Genomic DNA, 20,983 nt, shown 5'->3' on the forward strand with positions numbered 1-20,983 from the left:
TACGTGTCTTTTTATGTTAACATTCCATCCTAGTAATTCTACTTTTACATATAGAAATTTGTAGTTTTAAAAACAGAAAAATGAAGACTTTATTTCACCATACCCAGTTCTTTTCTAGATGTCAGTGGAATGCTCTGTATTGCTCAATATGACCAGTCAACAGAGGCAAGGGCCTGTGCCTCATTCCATACACATCTTTCTACACCCTATGGACTCTGGAAAAATCTTGCCTCCCTCCATACATTTACATCCACACTTACAGTACAGCAGGAGGCAGAAGTATTACCCACACACTTTCTCAGAAATGTCTATGAACTTTCCTAACTACATATGCACAGAATCCAAAGAATGATGGCAGGCCAATAAAAGGTCCCATTACAAAATCCAGTGTAAACACACAAAATATATTTGTGAAACCCATATAATTTTGATATTCACACCAGTTTCTATCATGCTACCAAAAGCACATTTATAGCCTGGAGATTGTCTTCCCACCAATGTCAACCTTTTGCCATGTACCACTGCTATTCTAGAGATGTTCAAACAAAGAAGCATATTATTAATAAATACTACTCCTGGTTGAACCTCCCTGGTCCGGCTACCTTGGGACCTGACCAGTCCCAAACAAGGGAACTTGCCAAACCAAGGAAAGTCAATTCTGGCCCCACTACTGATGGACTCTGGGCTCTCCGGGACCCAGCTCCCCTCTCTCCTGGTCTCCCAGCTCCAGCTGCCGGGCTGGCTCTTCTGGCCACTGTAAGGGCTTTGCTCCTGTTGGGCTCCCTGTCCATGGGCTGCTGGCCCCAGTTCCTAGTCTGCCTGCTCTTAGCCGGGCTCTGCTGCCAACCTGGCTCTGGCTGCTTGGTTCTCTGCCCTCGGGCCTGCACCACTGACAGCCCCAGGCACTGGGCTCCTGGCTCTGCTCCCACCCCCCGACTGCTGGGAGCCTCCCACTGGGGCTCTCTGGACTGCAACATGGCAAGCATCAAGCCGTCCTGGTACAAATCTCATGCCCCTCCCCACCAACCCCCTATATACACACAATTCCCTGCCCAGAACCCCTTCTCATCCCCAACCCTGCCTCCTGCACCCCTGCACTCGCAGACCTCCTTCCTGAACCCCTTCTTAAGGACCCAAGCAACACCAAATGAATGTACTAATAGATATATAATTTTGAAGCCAGAAGGGACCTTAGTTATGGCAAAGGTCAGACAAGTAGATTTTGTTTGGGTTACCACACTTTGATGACCATGTTATACTGCAGAATGTTTTAATAGGACAGAAAGTAACATCTAGCAAGAAAGCTTTTAATGTATCCATTACAAAGGGTCTTTTCTAGATGCTGACAAAATGTTGCCATATTTTTCATCTTTCAGAAAAAATCTGCCATATTTGTTCTCAGCCAGAAGGTAATTTTTTAAAATCTGACCAAAAAATGATTGACCCATTTTATATAGTATGAATAGTGTTAATAATTTCAAAGATTTGCTACTCTAAAAAATGCATTAACTTGCATATATGCATTATGATGGCTGGTAAAAATCTTTTTTGTTCTGGTTATGCCATAAGAAAATGTACCATATTTAGTTCATGGAGGGTGTGTCTAGACTACAGGGTTTTTTTGAAAAAAAAAAAAAAAAAGGCCTTTTTTCGAAAAAACTTCCCCTGCATCTAGACTGCTGCCATGTTCTTTCAAAAGTAAATTGAAAGAATGCAGCAGTTTTTTTGACCACAGAAAACCTCGTTTTATGGGGAAGAATGCCGTTTTTTGAAAGGGCTCTTTTGAAAAAAGTCGCTATGTAATGCAAACTGTGCTTTTTCGAAAGAGAGCATCCAGACTGCCCGGGTGCTCTCTTTTGAAAAAGCGACTTGCTTTTTCGAAAGTACTAGTTGTAGTCTAGATGCTCTTTTTCGAAAGAGGCTTTTTCGAAAGATACTTTAGAAAAAGCCTCTTTCGAAAGAGGCTTGCAGTCTAGAAGAAGCTGGACATTGTTTTTGTTCATAGGTCTCCCAGCATATCAATGGCACTGTTTATCACAATATGTAAACAGAATGAAATTCTATTTCCTGTGTGTATATGGACTAGGACCTTTGAGAGTGCGTGTATATACACAATCTGAGTGCATTCACCACACAACCCCTCATCATTCAACATCCAGCCCATGTATTTAATGAAGCTTGGGAGCAAGGAAAAATAATTTGCAATTATGTAATAAACTGGATGGTAAAATGTATGCACAGGGGGGCCAAGTTTTAGGACTGAGCAGACAACTTCAACTCTGGTATTTTTGGGGTGTGAATGTTTTTTCTTTTAAGTAACTTTTATATATAAAAATGGATCTGCATTTAAATAATACATTCTAGGGAGTCACAAACCTTTTAGATTCTACAGGCCAAGTTCAGTGCATAATCTGAGACTCTTTGAATTCTTCCATTCCCCCCAACAAATTATCTCTTTGCCATCCTCCCATCCTCATTCTATTTCAGAGTTTCCATGCAACATGCTCCCATTCACCTACCTCATACTTGGGCTCTGTATCTCCCATTCCTCTTCCCTCAACATCATTCCCCTATTCTCCCTCCACATGTGAGAAGAGCTGTGTGTACCCTATTCACCCTCCCCCCCACATACTAGAGTCCCCCTTCTTCCCTTTGTCACAGGGTCTGCATGCCTCCATGCCATGGGACCCTGGTTGCAGTCCATTTCCCTCTTTCCCCAGGCTCCACTTCTCCTCCACACTAGGGCCCATGAATCTCTTCTTGCCAGGGATTCTGTGTACTCCCCTCTTCCCTATACTTATTGCCTTCTTCCCCTCTTTCACTTATCAGAGTCCCCCACTCTCTCCTCATGCCAAGGGCTCTGTGTAAGCTCCAATTCTCCCCATTCCTCTTTTTCCATTGGAGGGTTGGCAGAGATGAAATAAGTGTACTGTTATTCTGAAAAATATTAATTGGCACTACAGGGACTCTCTGATCTGGTAATATCTGTGGTCCAGCAGGACCATGTGTAACCCTTCTGCCAGGCCGAGTTAATAGCAGCAAGGGCCGGGTTCAATATCTAGGGGTCTCCTCCCAACAAGGTAATACAACACCGGCTGGAGTCCCCACCCAGTGACCTGGGAAATCTTATATACACCTCTGGGCGCCTCAAAGAGGCAATTCTTCCCCTCTCGCAAGCACAGAGGTTAAGTATAGCAGCAAACCTTTAATAACATGAGGTAACCGACATCAGCATTAACTTGGGAAAACACCACAACTCGGATTCATAGACCAAACATGAGCAAAGACCCTCCCCCCAGCCACGAATCATCCAAAGTCCCAAAAGTCCAACACCCCAAAAGTCTCTGCCCCGGGTCAGTGCCACCCCAGGGTTCAAAAGTTCACCCAGCAGGGTTTTACCATCCCAACCTGCAGGGGGCGGGGACTGATACACCTTACGTGGTCTGCCAATGGCTCTGCCTCTCGTAGGGTTCTGCTGCCGCCGTCAACACGCGTCACTCTGCCACACTCCACCTGTCGTCCCATGAGCTGCCTCAGCTGTCCCACGAACTGTCCAGCTCCGCCAGCTGTCTCGGTCCACACTCCTGGCTGCCAGCTGGTTGCTCCTGCAGCTGCTCCACTGGCTGTCTGCTGCGGCTCCTACCGATCGCAGGTCGTCCCCGCCAGCCGCTTGGTTGTCCACCTGCACCCGCCGGTCGTCCCAGCAAACCGCTCTGCTATCCGCTTGCTGGTTGTCCCTGCAAACTGCTCTGCTGTCCGCTTGCGCTTGCTGGTTGTCCCTGCAAACCGCTCTGCTGTCCGCCTGCGCTTGCTGGTTGTCCCTGCAAGCTGCTCTGCTAGTAGCTCAGCAGCATAGCATCAGGCTCCCCACAGCAATGATGATTTCAGCTCTTCAGCAAGTTCAGCTCATAATAGAGGAGCCTTAGCACTAGTGCTCCACTGGCCCACAGTGAAGCCAACTCCACAGCTCACAACTAGACTCCTAATGGAATCCAAATTAGTTCTGATATTCCACAGTAGAGAGAGCAGGGGGTGCAATCAGTGTTTAGCCCTCAGACAGGGTCCCACCACCGCATACAAAGACCTGTCTCCAGCCTCTCTCAGCTTGACTGGGTTTGGAACCCATGCCCCTTGTCTAGCGACTGCTACTTAGTTTATGGCAAATCCCTCCGCCATAAACAGTTCCACTATTCCATTGTCCTTGACTCACATAATCAGGGTAACAACACTTTTATCCCACCTGCCTCAATAACAGAGAGACTGGGGATCCCACAGTGACCAAAATGACCATTTGTCTGCTGTGAGCACATACTAGACAGGGTGGGTGCTTCTATGCAAATTGGGTGCATCTATGCAAAATGAGATCAGCCCCTGAAGTCTCTTTGCACCACTCGCCACAGTTCACCACCAGGGTAGAGCTTATCCTGACCCTGCTTACACATGGATGTTTCAGTTTCAGAGAGTCTGGTCAAGGGCTGGCAGCTGGGACCCCAATAGGCCGGCAGGAGTCTGGTGGCTGGGAGCCCAACAGTGGGGCTGGGAGTCTGGCATGCAAGGAGTGCATGGCAGGGAGGGGCTGGCGGCAGCTGGGCCAGAAATGACCTTCCCTGGTGTGGCAAAATCCCTCATCTGAGACCAGTTAGGTCCCGAGGGTGCTGGACCAGGGAGGTCCTACATGTACTAACCAGTTCTTCAGTTCTTTCATCTAGAGGTGCTCGGAGCTGTGGCTCTGCTAAACACATGGGAAGGGCTGTATGTGTCTCCCATGTCTCTCCTTCTTGTTTTCCAGTCCTACCCTCCTCTCTCTCCCCCCCCCCATCAAAACCAACAGGATTCTGCTGTATCCTATGTCTGAGATGATTCCTGAAATTCTGGAATTGATTGAACATGATATTCAAATATTATTCTGTTATATCCAAATACAGAAATGCCACTGAATTGATTCTTTAGGCCTCACAAACAGAGCCAATAAGTACATCAACAATCATTCTAATATATATCTTAAGACAAAGAACATCTCTGCTATGCTGAAATTTAGGTTATCTGTAACAGCAAACAGTGATAATACTGAGCCTCTCAGTAATTCTGTATTTAGTTTATTTTATATAAAAAATCCCTTACCTATTGACAAACCCTAAGCATATGCGATCATCACTTCATGTCTATGACTTGTTCAGTGTCCAGGACTGGAAATTCAGCATGTACTTTGAGATCATAAATGAAAAGTTTGCACCTAAGTGAGAGAAACTGAAATCTGCATACATGTTGAAGGTCATAAGTTAACTGAGCACAGCTGTTTCATCACCTTCATAGCATGGCTTCTTGGAGTCTAACTCAAATCAGCAAAGCTGTAAATTAATTTCTTACCCCAGAACACGAAGATTTAAAGCCAAATCCTGACCTAAGTCATTTTAGCATCACCAAGCCTTTAGCAGCTTTGCAGTCCCTTTGGACTTCCCAGCTGCTCAAACATACCCTGAGGGGACCTTTCCTGAGGCTGTTAACCAGCACTTAAAAGTCATCACCCAACCCTGACCACCAAATGCATGTCTTCACTCTCCTCCCTCAAACCGCCAGGAAGGAGAACCTCAGGTGAGTTAGTACTAACATGACTTCCCAGGAGAGGGGAGCTCACCCAGCAGACTGAGTAGGCTATGGAGCAGGAGATGGTCTCCTGCAAAGAAACAACAGGGCTTAGACTCCTCAACCTCTTTCATGTCTGTATGTAAGACCCTCTGCAAACATGCTAAATAAAGTGTAAGAGGGTCCAGATTACCTCTTCCTCCTAAGGCTACTGCAACCGTATTCAGGCACAATATGGAAAAAGGGGAAGATCTATGAGAGAGTGATTGGAAGGGAGTGGCAGTGTCAGCAGTTCTATATCCTTTTAGGGACTGGGTGCAAATCTCTGTAATCACTCATGCACACAAGCCTAACTAGCCTGAGAATCAGTCAGGTTGATAGAAGTGGGTTATGAGGCCTGCTAAACCATGTGTGCCTCTTACTGACATTTAATCCTGCATCAGGATTTAGCTCTTTACTTTTGAATATAATGATATGGCGCAACTCTTGGTAACTTTCTAGTCACCAATATTGCTAAATCATTTACAATTTAATTAGAAAATTGCTGCTGTCAATATATGACAAATGGAATGATGTTTTAAATTAAAACTCTACATCCCCTTAAACCACAAAGTTCTACAATTACACAAAGCATAGGCTCAGATCTACTATATATTTTAGAGTTTGTCTGTTTGATCAAGAACTCCTCCTAAACAGCAAGAGCTCAGACCACCAAATTTGTTATACAGCTTCCTCTTGTCATAACTTAAAGCAACTTAAGGGTTTGGTTGTGCCTAGAATGGGATTGCGTCTCATAAAACCAAACAGAAGAGAGACAGAGCCACCAAATCAAGTACAGTTCTCAAAATTGACATAACTGAGCAAATGTTGAGAGTGAACCAAGATGAGCCAGAAAAATATGATGAATCTGGAAAAGGATTGCTTCTCAATAAACCTTACAGAAAAGTGAGAAATTGAGAGTTGTGCTCTGTTCTGGCAAAGCTAAATCGATGCTTAAGATTTGAAAACTAGAAGAAAATGTTACTGGAAACCAAACTGACTATAGTCCTCTTTTGTTAAAAGATAGTGAGTGATAAGAGTTTACAGGGATGAAGAAAAATACACTCTTGATGGAATTCCCATTTTAAAAAATTAACTGGAAAAATGATAAATCCTTTTGTAAGAAATCTGAAATAAAGACTAACTTCACTAAAACAACACTATATTTTTGAAAAATACAATCATTTGACTAAATCACATACATTTTCCTTTTATTAAAAAAAAACGTGATTGCCTTAAGGACGCAAGCAATGTCAGGTAAATCTGATAGTTTAAATATATATTTCAGCAGACAGTCTCCATGGAAAGTCAAGTTTTTTTGTTCCAGGTCTTATTCAGTTGTAATATATAAAAATGATTTCAATTACTGTGGACTTAAAAACTATATCTGAAAGTATGTTTATTTTCAAAAAGCAATTTTAGTTCCTGTCATTTTAGGAAACATTTCTACTTATATTTAGCAGTATTAATTATCAAATAGTCTTATCAATGACAGTTATTTTACAATATTAAATAAATACATATACATTCGATTCTACAGATTAATGGTTGGCACACCATTAATATATTTATAAGTCAGAAAATCCGAAAGTTTGGATGCTTTCCTGAACCTTTTTCTGTGTTCTTGCCGTTCTCCACCAGAACCACTGTTCAATCTCTCCTAGTAATCTCCCTTCCCAGATAACCAGAGATATATAAGACTGCATAATACTCTTCACATTGTATCATATATACGGAATAAAACTCCTACTTCAGTTCCAATAAGAACACCTGCAAAAACTCCACTCGATCTGTGAGTCAAATCCAAAACTTTTAACATTTTGGAAAAGTTTGATTTTGTTCTCCAACTCCCCTCCCCCACGATTCCTCCCCAAAATTCTCCTGGAGATAGAGCAGTTATAACATGCCATTTTTAAACATTCCTCCTTTTCCTCACTCTGGGTATGTCTACACTACAAAGTTAGTTCGAACTAACGGAGGTTAGTTCGAACTAACTTTCATAGGCGCTACACTAGCGCTCCGTTAGCTCGAATTTAATTCGAACTAATGGAGCGCTTAGTTTGAACTAGGTAATCCTCATTCCACAAGGATTAAGCCTAGTTCGAATTACTAGTTCGAATTAAGGGCTGTGTAGACCCTTAATTCGAACTAGTGGGAGGCTAGCCCTCCCCAGCTTTCCCTGGTGACCACTCTGGCCAGCACCAGGGAAACTCGTCTGCCCCCCTCCCGGCCCCGGACCTCTTAAAGGGGCACGGGCTGGCTACGGTGTCCGTGCCAAGTGCAAGCCTGCCAGCACCCAGCCAGCAGACCCTGCACCTGACACGGATCGAGCCACCCACCCGATGCCCCCCAGCCCTCCCCCTCTTCCCGGGACCAGGCTGGCGGCTCACGGGAGCTTGCCTGGGACCACAAGAGGCGGGCACCTGCCTGGGCTAGTGCGGACATCGTGGACCTTGTCCACGACCTCCGCAGTAGGCACAGGAAAGTGGCCATCTAGGGCAGGAGAGCTGCCAGCCTGGCCACCCAGGAGCAGGTGTGCATGAAAATCAAGGGGGTCCACTGAGACCCCCGACCCTGAGCCCTGAGCTTACAATGGCCGTCCTGGGTCAGACCAAAGGTCCATCTAGCCCAGTAGCCTGTCTGCCGACAGCGGCCAACCCTAGGGACCCTGGAGGGGATGGACCGAAGACAGTGACCAAGCCATTTGTCTCGTGCCATCCCTCTCCAGCCTTCCACAAACCTTGGGCAGGGACACCACTTCTACCCCCTGGCTAATACCACTCCATGGACCCAACCTCCATGACTTTATCTCACTTCCCTTTAAACTCTGTTCTAGTTGTAGCCTTCACAGCCTCCTGCAGCAAGGAGTTCCACAGGTTGACTCTTTGCTTTGTGAAGAACAACTTTCTGTTATTAGTTTGAAGCCTGCTACCCATTCCTTTCCTTTGGTGTCCTCTAGTCCTTCTTTATGAGAACTAATGAAGAACTTTTCTGTATGCACCCTCTCCACCCAAAGTCTGCTTTTAGAGACCTCTATCCTGTCCCCCCTCCGTCTCCTCTTTTCTAAGCTGAAAAGTCCCAGTCTCTTTAGCCTCTCTTCATATGGGACCTGTTCCCAACCCCTGATCATTTTAGTTACCCTCCCCTCTCCCAGCCTCTCTCTTCCCCTCTCCCACCTCCTTTTCCCAGTCTCCCCAAGTTTTGTTCAATAAAGACAGATTCCATTTTTGAACACAATTGTCCTTTATTTTGTACATCAAGAAAAGGGGCTAGGGAAGGGTAAGTGGAAGGAGGTGAGGGAGGAATGGGGTACGCGCCCCCGATGGGGAGGACTGGGCTGGCTCTGCGGGCTTTTGGGGTGGAAGCTCTCCTGCAGCCCCCCGATTGCCCCCTCTTCCCAGATGGCAGCCTGCGGCAAGTGCAGCCGGGCTGATGGCCGAGTGGTGTGATGTGCCCAGTGTGGGTACTCCGGGCACTCCAAGCCAGGACTGCTTTGCAAGCGGGGCACCCCTGAGAACTGTCTGTCCGGGATGGGGGTCGGGACCCTTTAAGCGCAGCCCTCGGCTAGCCTGAGACAGCATCTCCACGCTCTAAGTACTCCTCTGATGCCCTGCCGGCACTGCTTCAGGCCATCCTTAAGCCTGGTTCAGGGTCCACTTAATGTGGACATGCTAGTTCGAATTAGCAAAACGCTAATTCGAACTAGTTTTTTAGTCTGGATCCGTTAGTTCGAACTAAATTAGTTCGAATTAACGTTGTAGTGTAGACATACCCACACTTGTCTCCTTGGAAATGGGGAGGCCAGGCAATATAATTTCCTCTTCCAGCATCAGAGGAACTTCATCTTGAAGCATCCAAGTAATCTTATATGCTCCTTCTGTTCTCCGGCATCAAGACCAAGTAACCTTGCTGCCAACTCCTGCTGATCTGCCTCTTAAAAATATAAAGCAGTATGGATCCTCCAAAGGCAATGCAGGATTTCAGAATATGCCTCAAGAGCTCTTCATCCATTCCCACAAGAACCACTAGACCCTGTACTCATTTCTATGACTAACAAAACTACAGTCTTCAGGGGGAGTTAATACAGAATCTTTTTCAAATACTAAATTCAATAACAATATTTTAAGAAGCAAATTTTACAAGAAATCAAGTTTTTGCTATTGTTATTTCCCTTTCCTATTCATATAATATTCTACTTTTAAACCTGAAAGAATAAATAAGTATAATTAAAATCAGAAGAAATGTTTAGATACTGGAATGTTGCTAATAATTAAAATGGCTATTTAGCATCACTGAACTTTCTGCATCGCACCTGAAAACTTCCAAATTCAGAATGCATTTGATATCCCCTCTACCTCCTATGTCAGTAAAACATCAAATCCATTTATCAAATACAGTAGGAAGCTACCTGCCATTTGTAAATTATTTGCACATCCCAAGTGCTAATGGAAATGTCACTGTCATAGCCATTAATCCAAAAATGTCAAAGAATAAAGCTGGATGTGGGCGATGAGCAAGAACATAAATCACAGCCAGCACAGTGATGCCTGGAATGTGTCTGTGACAGACCTTATGAATGAAACTCCCACAACAAAGCAATTTCTGGGCAGACTGTGGTGCCTACCCCTTTCTTCTGCACATTATAAGATGGTGGGTTTTTGTGTAACATACTTATTCAGCAAACATTACATACACTCTTATTTAACTATAGCTAAATGCTTCAAAGAAAATATATTTGATCAAATAGATTTTCAGAGAAACTGTTATATTTTACATTAAAAACTTTGCAGAAAGAGTTAAAATTTTACCAATGGCTATATAAAAATGCTACAGGGCATCTGTGATTACCCATTAAAGTTAATAATAAAAAAGTTTCCATCAAAATACTACTCTCCTAGTTCCTCACCTCGTCCTCTTGCACACACACACACAACTTTTGGAAACATTCATATTCTGGTCTGAAATTAATTTTTTGGGAAACTTAGAACAACGTCCTTTTGGCTAATTTTATGTTATGGAAAAATTAACAATCAGACTTCCCATTGTGAAAACATTCTAACCTCATGAGTTTTTTTAGCAGGACAAAAGCAAGAAAGCTATAACTTGTAGTGATATAGTCCTGATTAAAAACAAAATCCATCAATTGGTTTAGGATAAAGTAAAAAATAAAGTTATATTGACTGAGAAGTCATGGAGAACATTCTCACAAGATAGCTGCTAAGATAATAAAACAGCTTACTGGAACCATGCCTTCTTTGTGACATCTTAGCACACTCTCCTTGAGGAGGGAGGGGCTCCTGCTGGGAGAATATTCAGAGGCAGACTATAAAAGTCTCATATAATGAAATCTAAAAGAAAGGCCAAAAAAACCATGTGCATGGAAGATTATTACAGCTTGGAAAAGAGATGACCAGGTAGGGATATGATAGAGATCTATAAAATCATGACTGGTGTGGAGAAAATAAATAAAGAAGAATTATTTACTCTTTCCAGTGACACAAGGACTAGGAGTCACCAAATGAAATTACAGTAATAGGTAGAACGTTTAAAACAAAACAAAAAAAGAAGTACTTCTTCAATGCATAGTCAACCTGTGGAATTCCTTGACAGAAGATGCTGTGAAGGCCAAAACTATAACAGGGTTCAAAAATAAACTAGATATATTCATGGAGGATAGATCTAACAATGGCTATTAGCCATTAGTGTCCCTAGTGTCAGAAGATGGGAATGGGCAGCAGGGGATGGATCATTTGATGATTGTCTGTTCTGGTCTGGTCTGCTTGTTCCTTCTGGGGCACAAGACATTGGGCGCTGTCAGAAGACAGGATACTGGGCTAGACAGACCTTTGCTCTGAACAAGTATGTCCATATAAAAAAAAGGCAAATTAATTAGCCTAGCTGAGTAAAAGTTAGAAAAAGAAATGCTTCCCTCTTAATCTAACAGAGGACAGAAACCCCATATTCAGGATTAGAGTTTGGGTCGCAAGCACTGAGCAGATCATTATGTTGTGCAAGTATCTAAGTGTATGGCTAGACTACACATTTTTGTCAGAAAAAGGTACGCAAAATGCGCTATGCATTTTGCGTACTTTTTTCCAATTCTTTTGTCAGAAGAGACTTTTCCAACATTTGGCCTGTCTAGACTGGGCCAAATGTCAGATAAACTCCCTCTTTCTGAAGCCCCCTTCTTCCTCTTAGAATGAGGAATACAGGGGCTCTGAAAGAGTGTGTTTGCTCTTCTGCAAAAAAAAAGCAGAAGAGCAAACGTGTTCCCTGGATGCGGTAGAGTTTTTTTCAGGATACCTCTGGTATCCCAAAACCCCCCTGCAGTCCAGCCATACCCTAAGAGAAAAAGTCACTATATCACTGGTTCAGCCAACCCCATGGCATTTAAACAATGAGCAATATGGTACTGGCTCTGGCATTCCTACTAATCCATCTTCGTATTCAGGTACAACTTTTCAGGAGGGAAGGAAGTTCAAAGTGAATGAGGTACACATGGTCAGTTATTGCTTTTATACATACACATTGAGTCTTATAGTCATAAACTACATAATCTGGCTGTAAACAGCATATCCTCAAAAGTTCTACCTGGAAATAATAAACATCTCAGGAAAGAATGGAGGGGAAGAATTTATTCAAAGAATTAAATAAAACTCTGTAACATAATTATACATAGAAAACACCTGCAAGACTTGTAGAGGAATTATAGGCAGAGCTGTTAGAAATGCCTGTAGTTAAGGCTACCTAACACTTTCCATTATTCATTATTGTCCCAGAGTAACAATCTGGTCGGTCTCTGGCTCCCCATTGCTTGGGAGAGGGGAGGAGAAGCAGGCAAATAGGCAGGGGTAACTGATGCCTTTAGGGGGAGGAGGTGCAGGGAGGACCACCCAAAGCAGTAAGAGGCATATGGGGGCACCTCATTTAGCAATTAAAATTTTGGCGGGGGCACAGGGAAACGGAGCACCTCCTGAGTGCCACTATGTGTCACCTATGCAAATGGGGGTAATTTGTGCCAGCTCTATCTTTGAACAAGATTAGTTCTTCCTCTGCCTCCGCTCAGCTGTACAGACTGGTGGGGTTTGAGGATTGAAGAGCATAAGACAAAGGCTTTTCCCACCCTCTGTCCTTGCCCACCTATTCCCTGCCTGCCTTTGTAGGATATGGATTAGAAACCCAGTGGAGGCTGACATCCACTGTAGCCTCGTTACTTGTAAGTCACTGAAGGAGAACGTAAGAACATAAGAACAGCCATACTGAGTCAGACCAAAGGTCCATCCAGCCCAGTATCCTGTCTGCCGACAGTGGCCAATGCCAGGTGTCCCAGAGGGAGTGAACTGAACAGGTAATGATCAAGTGATCTGTCTCCTGCCATCCATCTCTACCCTCTGTCAAACAGAGGCCAGGGACACCATTCCTTACCCACACTGGCTAATAGCCATTAATTGACTTAACCTCCATGAATGTATCTAGTTCTCTTTTAAATCCTGCTATAGCCCTAGCCTTCACAACGTCCTCAGGCAAGGAGTTCCACAGATTGACTATGTGCTGCGTGAAGAAGAACTTCCTTTTATTTGTTTTAAATCTGCTGCCCATTAGTTTCATTTGGTGGCCCCTAGTTTTTATATTATGGGAACAAGTAAATAACTTTTCCTTATTCACTTTCTCTACATCACTTGTGATTGTATATACCTCTATCATATCCCCCCTTAGTCTCCTCTTTTCCAAACTGAAAAGTCCTAGTCTCTTTAATCTCTCCCCATATGGGACCTGTTCCAAACCCCTAATCATTTTAGTTGCCCTTCTCTGAACCTTTTCTAATGCCAGTATATCTTTTTTGAGATGAGACCACAACTGTATGCAGTATTCAAGATGTGGGCATCCCATGGATTTATATAAGGGCAATAAGCTATTCTCCGTCTTATTCTCTACGTCTTCAGAGAACTATCCATGATTACTCCAAGATCTCTTTCCTGATTAGTTGTAGCTAAATTAGCCCCCATCATATTATATGTATAGTTGGGGTTATTTTTTCCAATGTGCATTACTTTACATTTATCCACATGAAATTTCATTTGCCATTTTGTTGCCCAATCACTTAGTTGCGTGAGATCTTTTTGAAGTTCTTCACAGTCTGCTTTGGTCTTAACTACTTTGAGCAATTTAGTATTGTCTGCAAACTTTGCCACCTCACTGTTTACCCCTTTCTCCAGATCATTTATGAATAAGTTGAATAGGATTGGTCCTAGGAATGACCCTTGGGAACACCACTAGTTACCCCTCTCCATTCTGAAAATTTACCATTTATTTCTACCCTTTGTTTCCTGTCTTTTAACCAGTTCTCAGTCCATGAAAGGATCTTCCCTCTAATCTCATGAAAACTTAATTTAGTTTCTTCGCAATGACTTTATCATTAAAGTGCTTTTTTTGTATCTCGATCATCCAGTGGCCCCACCGGTTGTTTAGCAGGCTTCATTCTTCTGATGTACTTAAAAAATATTTTATTATTACCTTTTGAGTTTTTGGCTAGCTGTTCTTCAAACTCCTATTTTGGCTTTTCTTATTAGATTTTTACACTTAATTTGGCAGTGTTTATGCTCCTTTCTATTTACCTCACTAGGATTTGACTTCCACTTTTTAAAAGATGCCTTTTAATCTCTCACTGCTTCTTTTACATGGTTGTTAAGCCACGGTGGCTCTTTTTTAGTTCTTCTACTATGTATTGAAATTTGGGGTATCCATTTAAGTTGGGCCTCTATTATGATGACTTTGAAAAGTGTCCATGCAGCTTGCAGGGATTTTACGTTAGTCACTGTATGTTTTAATTTCTTTTTAACTAATCTCCTCATTTTTGCACAGTTCCCCTTTTTGAAATTAAATGCCACAGTGCTGGGCTATTGAGGTGTTCTTCCCGCCACAGGAATGTTAAATGTTATTATATTATGGTCACTATTTCCAAGTGGTCCTGTTATAGTTATCTCTTGGACCAAATCCTGAGCGCCACTCAGGACTAAATCGAGAATTGCCTCTCCCCTTGTGGGTTCCTTTACCAACTGCTCCAAGAAGCAGTCGTTTAAGGTATCAAGAAATTGTCTCTGCATCTCGTCCTGAGGTGACATGAACCCAGTCAATATGGGGATAGTTGAAATCCCCCACTATTATTGAGTTCTTTATTTTGATAGCCTCTCTAATCTCCCTTAGCATTTCATAGTCACTATTACTGTCCTGGTCAGGAGGTCGATAATAGATCCATACTGTTATATTCTTATTAGAGCAGGGAATTACTAGCCATAGAGACTCTATGGAAGATGTTGATTCATTTAAGATTTTTACTTCATTTGATTCTAAATTTTCTTTCACATATAGTGCCACTCCTCCACCCACACAACTTGTTCTGTCCTTCCAATATATTTTGTACCCTGGAATTATTGTGTTCTATTGATTGTCCTCACTCCACCAGGTTTCTGTGATGCCTATTATATCTGTATCCTCCTTTAACATGAGGCACTCTAGTTCACCCATCTTATTTTTTAGACTTCTAGAATTTGAGTACAAGCACTTTAAAAACTTGTCACTGTTTATTTGTCTGCCCTTTTCTGATGTGTCAGATTCTTTTTTATGTGAATGTTTTTAATCTGATCTGGCCCATACTTTATCCTCTTCCATCCTCTCCTCCTGACTAAAACCTAGAGTACTCAGGAAAATATAGATCTAGAATGCTTTGGGATGCTCGGGCTGAGCAAGCTATCATGGAGGTACTGACCAGGGCTCCCAGTTTCTTGAACCCACACTAGCGGACATTTAAAAACGGCGGCGCCCGGCTTTATGCAAATGAAGCCCAGGAAATTCAAATCCCAGGCTTCATTTGCAACTCCGGTTGCCTACATTATCACCCTAGTTCGAACTAGGGTGGTAGTGTAGACATACCCCCACTGACTCCACATTAAAGACTTTCCAGTCCCCTGGGTAGAACCCAACTTCCCCGCAGCGTCTCCTCATCCTCTCAGTCCCTTGGGACTTTCCCATGATAAAATTAAATATATTTCTCCCAAAATCAAACAAAAATAATAAATTAAAAAATCACTGGGCTCTAACAATGAACACGACAAAATACTTCCCATTAATGTCTTTTCTCTTGGGAATATGAAATGTATTACAATATAGTTCTGTTTAATCTAATGCATTTGCTTGAATGGTTGGAACTTCCAGGCTATTATATGTAATGGTTCCTTGGGCAACACTTTCAGCCATAATAAATATTATACTACACATCATAAAATAGCCTTCGACTTCTGAACCATGAAGCCATATACATTACATCTTATTATCGACAGAGTTTGGTAGCACCTCCTATTACTAGCATACCCCTTTTAGATCTTGTTTTCAGTTTATAACTTTGTCAAATTTTTACTGCTTGGGCTAGAATTATCCAAGTTGGAAAAATACCTTTTTTGAAATTTTCAGCCAAAATGTTTCAGCCATTTTGAGAACAGGGCTAGGGACAATATGTTTAGACATTTCAAAAAATCGTGAAAAACTTAAAAAGCAATGAATAGTCTATGGATTTCCACTCCATATGGTTGTGTACAGTGCCTTGCATGTTCAAAAGTTTCAGAGGGGTAACCTTTCCTTTGAAAAGATAGGTATTTAGCCTTTCCTGTGGGGTAAGTATTTAAATTTTGCCATGGGGTAATATATGAATCAAGATCTGTATTTTGATATTCCTGTGAAAGTCTGCCCAAATTTAGTCAAGTTTTAAACCTCTGGAAAAAAAATCCAGTTTGCACGTTCTCTGCAAAGACTTTTTAAAAGATTATCACTCAAAATATCTAAAGATTTCTTTCTCTTAGCGTTGAGAAGACTGGTGTGCAGCATCCCCAGGAAGCCAATGAACATTGATCTAACCAGGGGCAGGGAAGCAGAAAGACACTCACCACATTCCCCTTGCACACCATGCGGAGCCGAGCCTAGTAGATTGTGTGGGCGCCAGTCCTGTGGTGGGACAGTGGGGAGGGGAGGGGGGAGGAGGGAGGCAAAACTTGAGTGTCAGCATAGGCTCCCCAATGCAGGGGGCCCCTAAGCCTCAGGGGCTGGATCCAGGCAAGCTGGGACTTGCTTCCGGCCCTGGGGTCTACAGATGCATAAGGGAGCTAATTAAGGTTGCACAGACAACCTGTATCCTTGCATTTCCTAAGTTTTCAGTTGCTGATGATGCAATATCAATGTTCTTTTAACACAGTGTTTTTTGTATAATTGTACAGTAGATTATAACTTTGTATTACATAGTGATTATTATGCTACTAGAAGAAGCAATAGAAGTAATGCTTAGTTTCATTAAAAACCTTTCCAGGAGCTTTAATATTCAGGATCTTTATTTAAAACCATTTAACTGTCAGCATTTTGGAGTTCTGAATATTTAATACCTTTTAAAAATTAAGATATCATAAATTAATGGTTTCATTTAAGTAATTTAACTTCATTTGGAAAATTATTTTCTATCATCTATGTAACCAAAAAAGGTACTTTAACATAAAGGTGAAATAAAAGCGCACACAAAAAATATTTTTTATATGATATAGAAAAGTATCCCTACCTGGATTAAAGAAACGTTATTTAGTGTCATGGCAGTTGTAGTGCAACATACAAATACTGTAACATTCAGAATTATCTACTTACATTCACACTGGATGACATCTAAGTTAAACTGCTGAATGGCTCCCATGCTGATCTGCTTTAACTCACTGTCCAATAGCATCTGCATCAGGGATGTAGAAAGATGTTGGCAGGCTGACATGCAAGCTGTCTGGGCCACTTTTCCCTGATAAAAAGGATAACAAGTTGTAAGATGGCAAGCAAATTACATGCCACCAGATAATGGCAAGCACGCACGCACGCGCGCGCACACACACACACACACACACACACACACACACACACACACACACACACTCTTTAATACAATAACACTTAGAATAGTCACTGAATGGTTAATGAAACATTTGATGCAATTTTATCACCTCTTAGTATATTTAAATCTTAAAGCAGCATAAAACATAACCCAAACACATATTTGACAGGACTTGGTAATTTTTCTGGACTTGTATACAAATTCAAATAGTTTTCAAGAATACAAATTAGAAGAGTGTCATGAGAAATACTTGTTAAAATATGTTGTAAACCTTACGATGACATTTTTTAACACAATGAAAACTGGAATGGAAATTGACAAATTGCATATGTTTAACACACAGAACAGAATCAAAACATTTGCTTTTACCTGGGTATTTTACCATGATAGTTCATTATTATAAAAATCTTAAACTGTTGATTTGGAGCTCAAAAGTCTGCTGCTTTTGAACGTCAAGCCTGTCTATATTTTAAGTATTTGACAGTTCAAATAATGGTCCCTGGAAATAAACTACTTACGAAATGAATAATAGCCTTCTGATATACAAAACAAAAATGTTCTAATCACAAATCCAGTTATTTACTTTTTCATTACAATTTTTAAAGAATCCATCAAAAGAAATTATTTCCCATTACTAGAGATTAATAAAACAAAGTACAAATTTGACACTGAACATGCTAAAATATTTTATAAAATATGTTAATTTAAAAGCATAAAATACAAAAGTTGTGCTGCAGATGGATAACCAAGTAAGAGGAAATTTCAAAATAATTTAAAAAACAACAATGGTCGTGTAGTACCTTAAAGATTAACCAAAAAATATATTGATAGTATCATAAGCTTTTGTGGACATAGCCCACTTCTTCAGATGACAAATATGGAGCAAGAGGTACAGACGTTGAATTCTAAAGCAAAAAAAAGGGGAGAGGGAGAAAAAACTATCAAAGTGTCCGTGGCTAAATGAAGTGAATAGAGTAGGCAGTAAGTGCTTGATACTTAGCTTTTAATGTCATTTGGGTGTTGAATGCAACAGCCCATCCAGTTCATGTCTTTGTTCAAGCCATGAGAGAGAGTGTCAAATTTGCATATGAAGGCTAGTTCTGAAGACACTCTCTCTAGTTGATTCCTGAAATAAGAATGCCTGATAGATATCTGGTAGGTTTTTGCCTCTGTCTGTGGGATAGGAGCAAATCCGGTGTATCTTAAGGCCTGGCTGTAAACAATTGATTGGGTAATGTGTCCTGGATGAAAGCTCGAGGTATGTAGGTAAGTATAACTGTCAATAGTTTCTGGTATAAGGTAGTGGAAATGTGGCCATCATTTAACTATACTATACTGTCAAGGAAGTGGATCTCTTGTGTGGACTGGTCCAGACTAAGGCTGATGGTGGGGTGGAAGCTGCTGAAATCCCTGTGGAATTATTCAAGGGTTTCCTTCCCATGGGTGCATATGATGATGAAGTCGTCAATGTAGTGTAAGTAGAGTAAGAGTGGTAGAGGGTGAGTGCTGCGGAAACGTTCGAGGTCAGCCATAAAGATGACGGCATATTGTGGGGCCACAAGGGTGCCCATAGCTGTGCTACAGACAGAGACAAACACCTACAGGATCTCTATCAGGCATTCTTAAAACTTAAATACCCACCCGGGGAAGTGAAAAAACAGACTGACAGAGCTAGACAAGTGCTCCAGGCATCAGCTTCTTCAAGATAGGCCCAACAAACAAAATTACAGAAGACCACTAGTCATCACCTACAGCCCCCAGCTTACATCCCTCCAGCGCACCATTAACAATCTACAACCTATCCTGGAAAACTATCCCTCATTCTCACAGGCCTTGGGGGACAGGCCAATCCTCACCTACAGACAACCCCCGAACTTGAAACAAATTATTTCCAGCAACCATACAGCACAGCTCAAACATACTCACCCAGGAACCCACCCTTGCAATAAACTCTAGTAGCAACTCCATCTACACAAGCGACATCATCATAGGACCTAACCACATAAGCCACCACTTCAGAGGCTCATACAACTGCACATCCACTAACATGATATATGCCATCAAGTGCCAGCAACGCCCCTCTGCCATGTGTATTGGGCAAACTGGACAGTCTCTATGACAAAAGATTAATGGACACAAATCAGATATTCAAAATGGTAACACACAAGACCTGTTGGGGAACATTTTAACTTGCTCGGCTACTCACTAATGGATTTATTGGTGGCTATTCTCTTACAAAATAATTTCAGGAATCAACTAGAGAGAAAGGCTGTGGAACTAGCCTTCATATGCAAATGTGATACTATCTCCATGGCTTGAACAAAGACATGAACTGGAAGGGCTGTTACATTCAACACCCAAATGACATCAAAAGCTAAGTATCAGGCACTTACAGCCTACTCTATTAGCTTCATTTAGCATGAACACTTTGATAGTTTTTCCCCTTCTCCCTCTCCCTGCTTTTTCTGCTTTATAATTCAACTTCTGTGCTTCTTGTTCCATATTTATCATTTGAAGAAGTGGTTGTGCTCATGATACTATCAATATATTTTTTGGTTAGTCTTTAAGATGCTACAGGGCCATTGTTTTTTATTTTTATTTTTTAGTTACAGACTAACTTGGCTACCTCTCAGATTTTCAAAACAATTATTCATTATGACTACCTGATTAGGGCCATCTTTTACCCATAATGTTGCAATATTTTTAAAACACTGATTGTGTGTGTTAAATTGTAATGTTATGCTTCATTATACTTGTGGTTTATTGTACTTTTAAATAAACATGTTTTAATGTGATGATTGCTGTTAATGATAAATTTATTTCATAACATGGCTCATGCATTAACAACTTTACCTTTTCAATTATTATTATAATTTCAATTATAGGCCAAAAATAATAAAGATTATTTTCTAAAGGATAAAGACACAGATTTTGCCCTTAGTTATGTAAGTACAACTTATTCATGTCAATGGGAGTTGTATTCATATGTATATCAGAGAGCAAAATCTGGCCCTGAATATTTTGCCTTGCTTTCACATAAATTTACTGTTATCATTGAATTTATCAAAACAATATATACATAATACAATTTATCACTTTTGAGCTTTTCCAGCTTTTTGCTCATGGGTATTACATTATATACTCTGTTCTGATGTCATACTGGAACTTTAAACAACTTTCACTAATATCTCTTTAGTATTCAGTCACCTTGACCAGTAAGGAGCTTCCTATCTAAAGTGAGATGTCAACTTCTTAGTTGAAAGCTTTAAAAAAGTAAAGCAAGAGCAAATAACACATTTGATCGAAACAGATGATCTGCCAACAAGGAATGTAACAAACAATGCAAGAACAGCATGCTTAAAAGTCTCCCAAATCCAACAGTAATTACATTGGGAGACATGCAGCTCTATTCCCCAAGCAAAACAACATCAATATGAATGGGGGGTGAGA

At 41.5% G+C, this 20,983-nt stretch overlaps 1 protein-coding gene across 6 annotated transcripts in view; it reads right to left on the reverse strand.

The window, feature by feature from the left end:
• Positions 1–20,983, reverse strand: part of EXOC6 (exocyst complex component 6) — a 212,935-nt gene that overhangs the window by 45,728 nt on the left and 146,224 nt on the right. For all 6 annotated transcript variants that reach the window (XM_025179786.2, XM_006113178.4, XM_006113179.4 and 3 more), the window contains one exon: positions 17,302–17,443. In XM_025179786.2, the coding sequence (XP_025035571.1) occupies positions 17,302–17,443 (142 nt within the window). The remainder of the gene's footprint in view (positions 1–17,301; positions 17,444–20,983) is intronic.

This window comes from Pelodiscus sinensis, chromosome 8 (genome assembly GCF_049634645.1).
Source record: "Pelodiscus sinensis isolate JC-2024 chromosome 8, ASM4963464v1, whole genome shotgun sequence".
NCBI lineage: Eukaryota > Metazoa > Chordata > Testudines > Trionychidae > Pelodiscus > Pelodiscus sinensis.